The 15,460-nt window shown below is 48.7% G+C and overlaps 1 protein-coding gene across 2 annotated transcripts; it reads left to right on the plus strand.

The window, feature by feature from the left end:
- The first annotated feature begins 1,266 nt into the window (after nt 1–1,266).
- Nucleotides 1,267–14,996, plus strand: TUBB1 (tubulin beta 1 class VI). 2 transcript variants are annotated; one of them, XM_077335729.1, is made up of 5 exons: nt 1,365–1,497; nt 2,550–2,715; nt 6,031–6,139; nt 7,272–7,382; nt 10,538–14,996. In XM_077335729.1, the coding sequence occupies exons 4-5, from the start codon at nt 7,322–7,324 to the stop codon at nt 11,617–11,619; spliced, it is 1,143 nt and encodes a 380-aa protein (XP_077191844.1). In that variant the 5' UTR covers nt 1,365–1,497; nt 2,550–2,715; nt 6,031–6,139; nt 7,272–7,321; the 3' UTR covers nt 11,620–14,996. The 2 variants fall into 2 exon arrangements, with proteins under 2 accessions (XP_077191843.1, XP_077191844.1); XM_077335728.1 differs by lacking the exon at nt 2,550–2,715 and having other exon boundaries at nt 1,267–1,497.
- The last annotated feature ends 464 nt before the right edge of the window (nt 14,997–15,460 follow it).

The raw sequence follows: 15,460 nt of genomic DNA on the forward strand, positions 1-15,460 counted from the left end.
AGAGGCCAAAGCTGGGAGGGAGCAGAGACTGACCAGGGAAGCCCACTATAACAATAAAAGCTTCTTCAGATATGTGAGGAGCAAACGTAAGGCAAACAAGGCAATTGGCCAGCTGTTGGGTGAAGATGGAGAGACTCTGACAGTGGAGAGAGAGAAAGCAGAAAGGCTCAATACCTATTTTGCCTCTGTGTTTTCCCAGAAGAATGTGGACCCATCTAGGGGTGGCAGGAGGCAAGGTATGCTATGAGGCTATGATTCTTTGGGCGAAGAAGTACTTCCTTTTATCTGTTCCTGCACATCAGTTTCATTGAACGCCCACAAATTCTTGTATTGTGAAACAGGGAGAAACGGGCTTCTTCCTCTACCTTCTCTACCCCATGTATAATTTTGTAAATTTCTGTCGTGTCACCCCTCCGTCGTCATTTCTCCAAGCCTTAACTTCTTCAACCTTTCTTCATAGTGGGGGTGGAACACCGCCTCAACCAGTTTAGTTGCTAGCCTAAACCATCTAGGTCAGGCTGCTTATAGACTCAGAGAATCACAGAGTCAGAAGGGACCCTACAGGCCATCTAGTCCAACCCCCTGCTCAGTGCAGGATCAGCCTAGAGCATCCAGGATAAGTATCTGTCCAGCCACTTCTTGAAGACCACCAATGAGAGGGAGCTCACCACCTTCTTAGGCAGCCCATTCGACTGCTGAACTACTCGAACTGAATTTCCCGTCCCCCCTGTTCTCTAGCTGATACTACTCTACCTGTAGTTTAAACCCATGATTGTGGGTCCTCTCCTCTGCTGCCAACAGGAACTGCTCCCTGACCTCCTCCAAGTGACAACCTTTCAAATACTTAAGACAGCAATCCTGTCCCCTCTCCACCTCCTCTCCTCCAGGCTGAACATTCCCAAGTCCCTCCGCCTTTTCTTATAGAGCTTGGTCCCCAGGCCTCATTTCATCCTCCTTGCTCTCCTCTGAACCCTCTCAGTTTGGTCCAGGCCCTATTTGAAGTGAGTCCTCCAGAACTGCACACAGTATTCCCGGTGCGGTCTAACCATTGCGGTATGCAGTGGGACTGTGTGGCTCTCTGTTGCAATTTCCAGGCAGAACATAAGGGAACCTTGGTGGCAGTTTTGAGTCCCTGTGATAGATGCTAGCCTGTGTGTCTGCCTGCAGGAAGCCAGGCTGGAGTGTCTACAGAAATGCTTTAGTGTTTAGGGAGTTTCTTGTGAACACAGTATCGGAGTTCTGGTTACTCAGCAAAAGGGGAGGCCCCAGCAACTCCCTTGAGGTTGTGTGTGTGTGTTATGTGTGGCCCTCCCACCAATGCACACATTCTGCAAAGGACAGGAGCGGCTATCGCTGACACAGCAAGAACAACTCATTGCAAAAAGCACGTCTGGAAATACCACCGTCGACCATCGCTGCTGGGATTCTGCGTGCGGGAAAATGCGTGAAATTGTCCACGTACAGATCGGCCAGTGCGGGAACCAAATTGGAGCAAAGGTAAGGGTGGCGTTCCAGGGAGTGACATTCCTGGCAATGGACAGGAATGGGGATTTAGGCAGCACGGAGTCAAGATCCCCCCCCCCCCCCCCGTTGTCTTATGTGGCTGTTGCAATATCAGTGAAAATACAGTCTGCTTAGCAGCAGCAGAACAAATTGGAAAAAATGGTCAGGGTAGGTAGAGAGAGGTGAGGATGCCCGGAGAACGTGAAAAGGAGTGAAAGCTGGCTACTACTTCAATACTGTAGCCAACAGTAACAAAATAAAACAGGAGTCCAAAGGCACCCTGGAGGCTAACAGAATGCATTCCAGGATCATCAAATGAAGCTGGGACCTGGAGATCCCCTTGAATGACAGCTCATCTCCAGACTACAGAGATGAGTTTCCCGGGAGAAAGCAGATGCTTTGGTGGGTGGGCTCTGGGGCATTGTGCCCTACTGAGGCCCCTGTCCTCCCCAGACTCCACACCCAGATCTCCAAGGGTTTCCCAGTCTCATTTGGCAATGCTACCTCTGTTCCCTGCTGGTGACTAGGGGGGACCTGGGAACCTTAGTTGAAGCAGCCTCCAGCTCATAAAAGCTTAAGAAGAAGGGCTGGTTTTTGTATCCCGCTTTTCACTGTACGAAGGAGTCTCAAAGCAGCTTACAATTGCCTCCCCTTCCTGTCCCCACAACAGACACCCTGTGAGGTAGCTCTGACAGAACTGCTCTGTGGGAACAGATCTAACAGGACCATGATTAGCCCAATTAAATGGTAATAAATGGTAGATTTGTAATTGGAGATTGTGTTGTCATTTTTAGCTTTAGGGGTATTTTTACTGGGGTTTACTATGTGTTTTGTAACCCGCCACGAGCCTTTTGGGAGTGGCAGGCTAGAAATCTAATAAACTAAACTAAACTAAACCAAGCTGGCTGCCTGTGGAGGAGGAGAAGGGAATCCAGCCCAGCTCACCAGATTAGAGGCTGTTGTTCTGATGTTGGCTCATGGTGGAGTAAATGTTGTTAAGTCTTTAAGGTGCAGCTGTGGACTCCTCTCTTGTTTTGCTGCTGCAGGCTAAGATGGCTGCACATCTGGAATGAACAGCCGTGGTGGTGTCCAAAGCGTCCTGTGCCTGCTGCAACTTGAACGTTCTCAGCGAACGTTCTCAGGGTGGGCAGCACTTCCCTTAGAAGTCCGGATCCAGTGCAGGCATCACAATAAGCCACTTAATGAAACCTGGTTGGTGGAACTGAACAAACCAGTTAATAAAGCTGTCAAGTTAACCTGATGTCTCGCGGGTGAAGTTCTGAAGGGACCCCCTGGGTCATCTAGTCCAACCCCCTGCACTATGCAGGACACTCACAACCCTCTCGCTCATCCACTGTCACCTGCCACCCCCTTATGTTGTTTCCCTATTAATGCTGATGGCACTTTCCCATGCCTTAGGGGAGAAAACCTGAGTATTCTCAAATGTTCTCCCACCTTGTTTATCTAGACAAGGATCTTGTTTGTTTGTTTGACCAGTGAATGAAGCCAGGGAATGAAACTGAAATAAAACAGTTAATGAAATTAGGTGAGAAATTCTGGGTTTCCTAGAACAGGGGTAGTCAACCTGTGGTCCTCCAGATGTTCATGGACTACAATTACCATGAGCCCCTGCCAGCAAACGCTGGCAGGGGCTCATGGGAATTGTAGTCCATGGGCATCTGGAGGACCACAGGTTGATTACTCCTATCCTAGAATATTCTCCAAGCCTGCTTATCTAGACCAAGCCCTGTGAGGAAAGCTGAAGGACTTGAGAATGTTCAGCTTGGAGAAGAAACTACACATGGAGGGGTTTTGGCTAGATAATGGGGAAGGGGCGGAATTCACAATCAGAGCCATTTGGCTGTGAACAAGATTGCAGTAGGCTCTCCCTCACTGGCAGTCTTCAAGCAGCAGCTGAACATATCCTTATCCTGGATGCTTTAGGCTTGATCCTGTACTGAGCAGGGGGTTGGATGAGATAGCTGGTATGGCCCCGTTCAACTCTATGGTTCTATGATTCTAGATAAGGATTTTATTTATTTACTAGGGACAAAGACTGTTGCATTCAGGAATTCAACAGGCACTAGATTGGGGATGGGGGTGGAAGAACTCTGCATATGGCCTCTTCCCTCCCCCAGGGTCTGGAAAGGCTGCAGGCAGCTGTTAGGGAACACACCATCAGGGGCAGCTCTCATGTGGCAGGGATCTGCAGCCTCCGAGCCTCAGAGGGAAGTAGAAGGAGGAGGGGGAGGTTAGGGGTGGGGGATGAAAGGCAATTGGCTGGTCGCTGGACAGACAGGCAAGCTGGTTGGAGGAGGCAGCACTCAGGGGCGGGACAGCCACCCTGATTGGGTACTAAGCACTGAGTGGCACTTAAGCCATGAGACACGCTCCTCCTCCAAGGCCTTACCAGAAATATATAGCAGAACAGATTGTTTTATATTTTATTCTGTAAGCCACTTTAAGACAACTTTACCAAAAGAAGTGAGATATAAATTAAATTATAAATAAATAAAATGAATAAATATAAGTTTTACTATTCTTTGTCTTGGATTTTTAATCCATTCCAAAATACAGAGGAAACCTGTGGCTTGATATTATAATTCTATATCTGGAACTGCTAACCCTCCTCTCTCTTTTTCTCATCTTGGAGTATTTTAAAACTTATTCTTGATTTCTTGCCATTCCTCCGAAATAATCTCAACAGGGAAGTCAACAGGTTTAAGTGTAGGAGGGCCAATCCACCAGGAGCTAATAACAATAACAGTGAGCCTCCATATCCAGAGGAAATATACCTTTAAGCTCCAGATGCTGGGACAAAGAGAGACTGCTATCACCCTGCTTCCAAAGGCATGGAACTAGCTGCTCTTGGAGAATTTTGGGTTAGAGGAAAGCTCTCGCTCCTGTAGGACTGGAGAATATGCCAATATCTTATGGGCAGATGAACAGGGAAAAGAAGACAAGAGGCCTTTAACATTAAAAAGCTAACAGCTACAGAAAGCGTGAGTAATGGTTTTCACCCGGCTGCCCTGGCTTCCCCAGATAAAGAGGCTGGAAGAGTGGGAAGACGAGATAAGCGTTATGTTCTTTGGGGACTCAGAATCACGTTCTGCATTTTGCCTTGCTCTCTGCACCGCTCTTCATTTCTCAATGAAAAGTCTTCATGGCAGGATGACATGTCATGTTTTGTGGGCACTGATGTAGCAAGGAAACCTGTACACGAGGTTTGACAACGCCCAGGAAGGGCCTGGAGATCAGTATTGTCTACTTGGATGGTCAGAAGTTCTACACGACCTGATCCAACTGGAGATGCTGGAGAATGCTGGAGAATGAACATGGGCCCTTCTGCATGCAAAGCATAATGCTCTAACGCTGAGCCACAGCTCTCTTCTCAAATTGCTTTTCAGCCCTTATTTTGGCTGGTTTTCTGAGGGACTCTCTGAAGATGTTCTCTCCTATTCAAGTTTTGATTGCTACCCATTCCCATCTGAAGAGGCAGGCATGGCTCAGAGCCCTGCTTTGCCATAGGTCTTTAGAAGTAGGACCCTGCTGGGTCAGATAAGTGGTCCATCTAGTCCAATTGGAAAGCAATCCATAGGAGGCCTCTTGGATTGTTGGCTTGCTCCTGGTTTTCCCCAGCCTTTCACCCTGGGGGAAAGGATACCCCATCTGTCTTGCCAACCTCCAGTGGAATTTTGAGATCTCCTGGAATTACAAGTGATGTCCAGACTGCGAATATCAGTTCCCCTGGATAAAATGGCTGCTCAGGAGGGTGGACTGTATGGAATTACACCTCCACTGAGTTTCCTTCCCCCTTCACCTGAGATGCCAGTCCCCAGGTGGGACCTGGAGATCCCCTGGAATTATAGCTCACCTCTGGGCGATAGAGATTAGTTCCCCTGGGGGAAATGGCTGCTTTGGAGGGTGGACTCCATAGCATTATACTGAAGCCCTTCCTGGCCCCAAGTCCCACCCTCTTCTGGCCCCACCCCAAAGTCTCCAGGTATGTCCCAACCCAAAGCTAGCAACCCTACTGCTGCAACCCCATCCACCCCAGACTCCATATGTAAAATCTCCAGCTATTTCTCAGCTTGGAGTTCTCAGCTCTAAACCCTAAAGATGTGTAGACATGCACGGGTGGTCAAACTAATGCAAAAGTGTGATTGCAGATCTGTCCAGCCATTGCAATGCATTGATTCAATAATGCCCAAGGCAGCTAGTCACCACAGAGCAAAACAACCATGACATCCTATGGGGGAAAGTCGCTAATTTGTGTCAGGATGGTACAGTAGTTCCAGAGTCAGGCAGCCCTATCAGGGCAGTGACGAGCCCAAGGTCACCCAGCTGGCTGCATGTGGAGGAGCAGGGAATAAAACTCAGCTTGCCAGATTAGAAGCCACTACTCTTAACCCCTACACCAAGCTGGCTCTCTAATAAATGCTTGAAATATCAGTTGATAAATGCACAAAAAAATCTCCAAAGTGACATTTTAAAAATTTGCTTTGATCTTTTTATTTCCCATTTCAGTTCTGGGAAGTCATAAGCGATGAGCAGGGAATCGACGTCGGGGGCAACTACTGTGGGGACTCACCGCTGCAGTTGGAGAGGGTGAACGTGTATTTCAATGAAGCCTATTGTAAGTAGGGGGAGGCTGGGTCCCTGGGTGGAGAGATTAAAGTAATGAAAACAGAAACCACTTTGTCATTTATGTCTCTTTGCATTGAAGTCTACATGTGATTAATGGTTCATGAAATCTGGATAGGTGGACAGGATTGCTCAGCCGGCCACAGAGGTGAAGAAGAAGAGTTGGTTCTTATATGCCGCTTTTCTCTACCCGAAGGAGGCTCAAAGCGGCTTACAGTCGCCTTCCCTTTCTTCTCCCCACAACAGACACCCTGTGAGGTGGGTGAGACTGAGAGAGCCCTGATATCACTGCTCGGTCAGAACAGCTTTATAAGTGCTGTGGTGAGCTCAAGGTCACCCAGCTGACTGCACATGGGGGAGTGCAGAATCGAACCCAGCTTGCCGGATTAGAAGTCCGCATTCCTAACCACTGCACCAAACTGGCTGGGTAAAGTACAGGCTACTCAGGCTGGAGGGAAACACCTTCCCTTTAACTCCCTGTGGTTCAGGTTTTGCACATGCATTTCAGCGTGAGTTGGTTGAATCAAAGGGAACAGAAAGGAATGCAGGCAAAGGGGTGGAGGGAACCAATGTGAAAACTGACTAAACTTTCCTTGAAACTGACAAGCAGCAGTGAAGCCCCGTTTTCCATCTCACAGAGCCGTACGGGATTCTCTGCTGTGTTATTGGCCACTGTGAAAAATGGGAAGAAGCCACACGATCGCCTGATATGGGGGAACATGTTGGGTGTACAGAATGCTCGGTAGAATCCATTGACACGAGCATTGCAAGCTGTGATAGTTGCCGATGTGTGTACCTGTGCAACGTCAGCTGCAACACCACCACCCTTTGCACAGGGCTGCAATTTGTATGGGGGAGGAGTCCTCTGGCAGAAGCTCTGGAGTGTTTTTTAAATCTTGTGCCACTAAACTGATTCTTTTGCAGGGAGGGGTGTATTTTCACCGAGGCAGGGCAGCTGCAGAGTAATGCTAATTCCCTGAGACTCCTTGTGAATTTTCCTGGCTTTGTCTTTGTGATTTTGTAATTCAGCCTTTCTCAACATTTTTTTTTTGCCATTAGGATTGGCACTGTGAACCTAAGCTTTGTGGATTTGCTAACTCTAAACAGTATTCCTTTCTCCACAGCTCATAAATATGTTCCCCGGGCTATCCTGGTGGATCTGGAGCCTGGCACCATGGACAGCGTGCGATCTAGCAAAATCGGTCCACTCTTTCGACCTGATAACTTTATTCATGGTATGTGCATCAGCAAACCATATATTTTCAAAACCTATGGGTCACTCGCTACCTGATTGGCCCTTGGCCAGTAATAGCCCTCCCTGGTATTTGAGCCCCTATTGGGAAGGGCTGATAAGGAGCCAGCTCTCTGTCCCCAACTTCCTGCTGCTCTCAGGACATGCTGGGTGGAAATAGAGCCAGCCTCAGTGAGTAGCTCAGCCCTGGAAGGGAGAGGAGGAAGCACAGGCTGCCCCAGTGAGCTTCACTGGAGGTTGGCATCCCTGGACCTCTGTGGGGAACAAGGCTGCAGTCCCCCCCTCCTAAGCAGCCCTTTTCTCCAGGGGAACTGATCTCTGCAGTATGATGAAGAGCTGTCATTCTGGGGGATCCCCAGTTCCACCCTGGAGGTTGGCATCCCTGGACTTCTGTGGGGCACAAGGCTGCAGGGGCCACCCCAAGCAGCCTTTTTCTCCATAGAAACTGACCTCTGGGGTCTGATGAAGAGCTGTCCTTCTGGGGGATCCTCAGGTCCCCCCTGCAGGCTGGCATCCCTAGATCTCTGTAGGGCATAAAGCCACAGAGTCCCCCCTCCAAAGTAGCCCTTTTCTCCAGGGGAACTGATCTCTGTTGTCTGGAGGTGAGCTGTCATAGAAAAATCCTCCTCCGAAGTAGCCATTTCCGCCTGGGAAGCTGATCTCTATAGTCTGCAGAAGAACTCCAATTCCAGGAGACTGAGAGAGCTCTGACAGGACTGCTCTGTGAGAACAGCTCTAACAGGACTGTGACTGGTCCAAGATCATCCAGCTGGCTACATACAGAGGAGTGGGGAATTAAACCCAGTCCTCCAGCTCACAGGCTACCACTCTTAACTACTACGGCAAGCAAACTATGGGGGGGGGAATTATTTACCAGTATGATTTTTTTTACAATCTTTAAATAGGACAGGGTCCTATTAAATAAAAGAGTAAGGCCACCTGGGGAGGAGTTAGGGCGGGCCCTGTCCAGGATAAAAACTCAGAGGGCCCAATCAGGAGCCGCGAAGCGGCTCCTGATTGGGCCCTCCGAGTGTCCATCCAGGGCCAAGCAGCCAATGGGGAGGCGCGCAAAGTGCCTTCCTATTGGCCCCTCACCAGGACAGACCAAAATTCCATTCACCCAGCCCAGTCTGGCTGCCAGTCTGCTCCTGACCACCGCAGGGAGAGGAGGTCAGCAGGGCTGCCAAGGGGGGTGAGAACAGAGGCTGTGCCAGCCCTTTTTGCCCCAAGGCTGTCCTAACTGCCATGTCCAACTGCAAATTGCCTCAGAACCCTGACAGAGCTGGCAGGAGGCTGCAGAGTGCCCCCCACCCCCCTCCAGGTCTGCTGCGAAGGAGACTCTGACAGGCCCTGACTGAGGGAAGGAGGCCTTTCCAAGAGCAACGCAGGGGAGACTGAGGGCCTTCCTTTTGAGGGGGAGGGGGACTTTCCCCTTCTGCCAAACAGTTGCCTGACAGGGAGGCCACAGAAAAGCCCCTCCTCACTTAAAATACTGCTCTGGCCGGGGGTTAGACACAGCCAAGCCATGTGTATTTCTTCTTTGCAACTCTCTGCAGATTTGAGGCCACTGCACAGCGTTATTCTGCAGAGGAAGCTGGCTCTTTTGTCTCCTGTTTCATCTGCACAACAACCCTGTGCAGTAGGCCTCAAGTCTTTCAATTCAACAACAACCTGTGTGGGAAGCCTTAAATGTTTCTTCTATACCACAACCCTGTCCAAAGTAGCCCTTTATGCCTGGGGAGCTGATCTTTATACTCTGCAGGTGAGCTGTAATTCCAGGAGCTCTCCAGGCCACACCTGTAGGTTGGCTACCCCTGGGTTGGAAATATTCCTGGAGGTTTGGAGGTGGGACTTCAAAATCGTACAATGCCTCAGAGTCCAGCCTTCAAATGAGCCATTTTTGCCTGCAGTTGGTAGGGAGTGGTGCAGGAGTGTCCCTCCTGGCCTATGGGTTATGGCCAGCCCTTATCAGCAACTGTTTGTATTCTGGGGCGCAGACAGGCAGACCAGCATCAGTCCTGTGAGTCTGGAAAGTGCAGGAAGATCTAAATAAATATTTACAGCCTGAAACTAAATAGAGAACAAGTAAATGTCTATTTTGTCACTGAAATAGTAACTGGCAAATAACCTTGGCCTGGCAAATAAAAAAAACAGTATTAAAAACCTTACTAAGGTCAAGACTGCTGTGCACAGAGAGTCTTCCTCTTAGGGCTGCCAGCTTCCCTGTGAGGCTCGCTACCCCACCTCCCTCATGGGGAGTCTGCTATGGGGAGAGAAGGGGAAGACGATTGGAAAATGCTTTGAGACACCTGAGGCCTGCTGGGTCACTGCGGCCCATTCCCAGTTCTCTCAGATCTCTCACAACCCTACATACCTCACAGTTTGACTATTGTGGAGAGACGAATGGAAAAGGTGTTTGTAAACTGCTTTGAGACTCCTTTGGGTAGTAAGCAATAGGGTACAAAAATCCGTTCTTCTAAGGAGCAACCATGAAAGAAGCATGTGGGCACATAACATTTTACCAACAGTGAAAACATGGGAGATAGAGGGAACAGGGTGGACACCTGTGTACTGTGACTACCCCATGTGTATTAGGGCAGAGGGGCATTTTGGTGAATGTGGCCTAATTCACACAAGAAGGGAAATGACGCAGAACTGGGGGGAATTGGTTGCCATGTAATCTTCCCCTAAGAAGAGTCTCCAGTCTGATTTTCCCTTCACATATCTGAGGACATGCCTCTGGAAAGCTCATCTGTAACCACTATGCCACAATTCCCAAAGGCCAGTCCTCTCCCACAATCAACAAACATTCCACACCACAGGTTCTTGACACCAATATTTCCACACCCATGCCTTCATTTGCCACCATGCCACCACAACCTCCCACACAACACACATGACAACCCCATGCCCTTACAGACTGGACAACTCCTCCCCTTCCTCTTCCCACTGCCATGCTCTAGCGCCCGTTGTATTCTTGGAGACAACGGGCTTTGCCCCTAGTATGCTATAAAACTGCTTCCAGTCATCTAGCGTGTGGCAAAATTTGTCTAATATCTTTGTACTCACTTGGAGCATTAGCAAACTAGTCCTTTATATTTCATGCCTCTCTCCAACTCCTTATAATTGTGCTCTCAGGAAATTCAGGCGCGGGCAACAACTGGGCAAAAGGTCATTACACCGAAGGGGCCGAGTTGATCGAAACCGTGATGGACGTTGTGCGGAATGAGTGTGAAGCGTGCGACTGCCTGCAGGGCTTCCAGCTCGTCCATTCCCTCGGTGGCGGGACGGGCTCCGGGATGGGCACTCTTCTGCTGAACAAGATCAAGGAAGAATACCCCGACAGAATCATGAACACCTTCAGCGTGGTCCCGTCGCCAAAAGTCTCGGACACCGTCGTCGAGCCATACAACGCCATCTTATCCATCCACCAGCTGATCGAGAACACGGACGAAACCTTCTGCATCGATAACGAGGCCTTGTACGACATCTGCTTCAGGACCCTGAAACTTCCCAATCCCACCTACGGGGACCTCAACCACTTGGTGTCCCTCACGATGAGCGGAGTCACCACCTCGCTCCGCTTTCCCGGCCAGCTGAACGCGGATTTGAGGAAGCTGGCCGTCAACATGGTGCCGTTCCCCCGGCTCCACTTCTTCATGCCGGGCTTTGCTCCACTGACGGCTCGAGGGAGTCAACAGTATCGCGCGCTCTCCGTTCCAGAGCTGACCCAGCAGATGTTCGACGCCCGGAACATGATGGCGGCCTGTGATCCGCGTCACGGGAGGTATTTAACGGTGGCGTGTATCTTCAGAGGCCGGATGTCCACCAAGGAAGTGGACGAGCAGCTGCTGTCCATCCAGACGAAGAACAGCAGCCATTTTGTGGACTGGATCCCCAACAACGTCAAGGTGGCCGTGTGCGACATTCCTCCCCGTGGCCTCAAGATGGCGGCCACGTTCATCGGCAACAACACGGCCATACAGCAGCTCTTCAGCAGGGTGTCCGAGCAGTTCTCGGCGATGTTCAGGAGGAAAGCTTTTCTCCACTGGTATACCGGCGAAGGGATGGACGAGATGGAGTTCTCGGAAGCAGAGGGAAACACCAACGACCTGGTGTCCGAGTATCAGCAATACCAAGATGCGACCGCGGATGTAGAAGAGTACGAGGAGGTGGAAATAGAAGCGGAAGTTCGCCAAGGAGAAAAAGAAGTCCTTTAAAAAGAATTAGGATGTTAGGACACTACTTTGAAAAGGCCTAATGTCTGCCGTCAGCGAAAAAGCCAAATTCAATGATGTTTTTCAGGGAACTTTTAAAATATTATATCGAAGCTCAGAGCAGCCATGTCATATGTAACAAACAATCCAACCACAGTGTTGGCTCAAAAAATTGGAACCAATTAGATTTCTTTGCTTAATTAGGTGCTGGTCGAAGCAGTTATCGCTTCTGATTTGGTGCCCACCTCAAATTGATAACCAGGCCATTCCAATGGGGATTAAAAGGACATAGCTATTTGCAACAGGACCAAACACTTAAGCCAGGCTTTCTCAACCGGGGTTTTATGAAACCCTCGAGTTTCTTGACAGCCCTGGAAGGGTTTCCGGAATGGGTGGGAGCTGATTTTGAAATGTATTTATTAAATTTGTTAAACATTGGTTGTGAGATATGGACATATATGGTCCTGTTGACCCGCTGACCCCTCCCAAATGGCCATTGATGAGCCTGGAGGGGGTGGGAAGGGGAGGGGCCAGGGTGGGCATGTACACAGCTCTGCTTCCCAACCAAATTCTGCACAATCGCACCACTTGTGGGCTTTCTTGAAGCCTGAAGAATGTTTCAGGGGTTTCTCAATGGTAGAAAAAGTTGAGAAAGGCTGACTTATGTTGCTAGATCACAGCACCAAGGACATGACAATGGCATAGGAAACAGCAAGCTAAAGGCCCTATTTAGCTCTATGGCTCAAGCCAGAGCTGTATATCACTACTTGTATCAAAAGCTGGGCCTGGCTGAGCACCATTGTATAGATGCAGATGTTCTTCATGGAGCTCTTTGCTTTATAGAGCCAGTTTGGTGTATTGGTTAGGAGTGCGGACTTCTAATCTGGCGTGCCAGGTTTGATTCTGTGCTCCCCCACATGCAACCAGCTGGGTAACCTTGGGCTCGCCATGGCACTGATAAAACTGTTCTGACCAAGCAGGAATATCAGGGCTCTCTCAGCCTCACCCACCCCACAGGGTGTCTGTTGTGGGGAGAGGAATGGGAAGGCGACTGTAAGCCGCTTTGAGCCACTTTCGGGTAGGGAAAAGCGGCATATAAGAACCAACTCTTCTTCTTCTTCTCCTTCTTCTTCTGCAAAACAGGGCCTTCAGATCCATATAGCTGGACTGGTCCCATTTGGCTTCATTCTTTTTAGTCAAGCCATGTTGGATTTCCTTCATTTCTACAAAGTTACGGCTGTTTAGAGTTTTATGATGGGTAGGCATTTTGGCTAGGCCCTTGCCTGGCCCCAAATTGGACATAGGCCTAGAGGTTCTTTGACTCTGAGGGACCAATTTGGCAACTGTCCAATTGGTTGTTGACTACTTTTAAGTGAATTTCCTAGCAGGACAAAGCAAACTGTGGGCCGGCTCGTCACCTGCCATTGAGAACAACAACAAATTTTATTGTTGGATCAAAGCAACAGGTCCCCCTAGTCCCGTAGTAACCGTGGCCAGATAGATGCCTCTGGCAAGCAGGAAATGGTATCAACAAACTTCCTGTATGGTGCTCTGAGGTTGTACACAAGGGGAGCTTGAATACCATAGAACCCATTTAGTAGCAGTCTTGAATAATAATCATTGCCAGATCTACTGGTCATTCTTTTGCATCTTTCTTTTTAAAGCTGTAAACGTAACTGGCTACCAATGCCATGCTGTCTTGGGGCCTGGAACTCCATAAGTTAAACTGTCTTGCAAAGAGAACTATTCTCCTTGTGACTGCTCTACACTGACCACCAGATGTTTAAGAGCCAGTTTGGTGTAGTGGTTAGAAGTGCGGACTTCTAATCTGGCATGCCAAGTTCGATTCTGCGCTCCCCCACATGCAACCAGCTGGGTTTGCCACGGCACTGATAAAACTGTTCTGACCGAGCAGTGATATCAGCGCTCTCTCAGCCTCACCCACCCCACAGGGTGTCTGTTGTGGGGAGAGGAATGGGAAGGCGACTGTAAGCCACTTTGAGCCTCCTTCGGGTAGGGAAAAGCGGCATATAAGAACCAACTCTTCTTCTCTTCTTCTTCTTCTTCTAAAGTAACCACAGACATTAATGTCAGACTTACAAGACGTCCATAAGCCACTGAAGGCAATGTGTAAGCTCTCTGTCACTTAAAGGAAATTGGGATAGTTGCACCCACATGGGCTGCAGCCTTCCAGCCAAAGAGCTGAGCCACTATTGTGTGAATTGAGAAGAGCAATTAAGTCAGTATGTATTTTATCAATATTTATTTATAAACATTGTTTTAATGGGGGTTAAGAAGTTTTGTGTTTAGGCCTAAGGAGCAATGAACAGAGGTGCCAACTTCCAGGCAGGGGCTGGAGGTCTTTTGCTATTACGATTCATCTCCAGGTGATAGAGATCAGCTCCCTGGAAGAGGGACTTGTAGCATTGTACCCCATTGAAGTCTTCCTCTCCCCATTCTCCTCAGGCTCTGCCCCCAAAAACTCCAGGTAGTCCCTCGCCCAGCGCTGGCGATCCTAGCACTGGAAAGTATTGTGAAGCCATAAGGATTAACACAATTATCCTGGGCTATGCAACCCACAGCAAAGGATGTATCAAATGCTACCCTAACTGGGCAGATGCATATATATTGAAGGAGATAATGGGGATGTGCTCAAAGACCACAAAATGTAAAGACACAATTCTGCAGCAGGACAAAAGTTCATCTAATAAATGGGTTAGCTTTGAGGTTACCATGGCAATCGTAATATTTGCTTTGGCAGACTGTCACTTTTATTGCTTCTGCTAGAGTTTCTGCATTACTTGACAGCGCTTAATGGTCAGATAGCAGTACTGGGCAACTCCTTCCCATCTGCCTGGCATGCTAAAGTTCCCAGGTTTGATCCTGGGGATTCTCCCTTGAAAAGGATAAGGAACAGGCCTGTGAAAGACATCTGGCCTGAGACCTGGCCGGTCAGAGGAATCAAGATTGACCTGGATAGACCAATGGTTTGACTCTGCAGAGGGCACCTTTGTGGGGTTGCATTCAAGCCCCTCCAAAAGATTAACCAAAGCTTCTGGGCCCCATTATAAATATCCTTTTACTCACACCTTTTGAATGTTTTGAAATTAAAGTTTTAGTGTATTTGGCAGCCATGCGTTGACACTTCTGGGGGTGGCGTTTGGACAGATGCTTGCATGAAATGTCAGATGTCTTCCTTACGAAAAGCAGAACCCCTCCTTCACCAACCAAGTGACAGCATCATCTGTGAGTCCCTTAGAGGAAGATAAAATCACTCTTACCTGCCATTTACTTTTCTTATAGCATAATTTAGTAGTTATTTAAGATGTCTTTTAACTGTAATGATTATACAACACTTAATAAATAAAAACTGGAGTGAATACTTGGTCTATTTTTAACCATTCCTAAATAATAGAAGAGCCTCTTGTGGCACAGGGTAGTAAAACAGCCGACATGCTGTCTGAAGCCTTCCATCCTTCTGAGGTCGGTAAAATGAAATGGGTACTCATTTCACCGACCTCAGAAGGATGGAAGGCTGAGTCAACCTTGAGCCGGCTGCCGGGATCGAACTCCCAGCCTCATGGTCAGAGCTTTCAGACTGCATGTCTGCTGCCTTACCACTCTGCGCCACAAGAGGCTCCTTGAATACCTAATAGTCCTTGGGAAACCATGAGTTGGGTGTGGTTAACAGTACCTAATTATTATTAAATCATTTAAGGGGAAATTTAAGGGGAAAGAGAACTTTGACTAGTCCAGTTGGCTGCTTGTGGAGGAGTGAAAAGACACACTCGGCTCTCTAGTTTAGAGGCCACTGCTCTTAACCACTATCCTGTGCTGGCGATCC

Source organism: Paroedura picta, chromosome 4, assembly GCF_049243985.1.
Source record: "Paroedura picta isolate Pp20150507F chromosome 4, Ppicta_v3.0, whole genome shotgun sequence".
NCBI classification, from domain to species: domain Eukaryota; kingdom Metazoa; phylum Chordata; class Lepidosauria; order Squamata; family Gekkonidae; genus Paroedura; species Paroedura picta.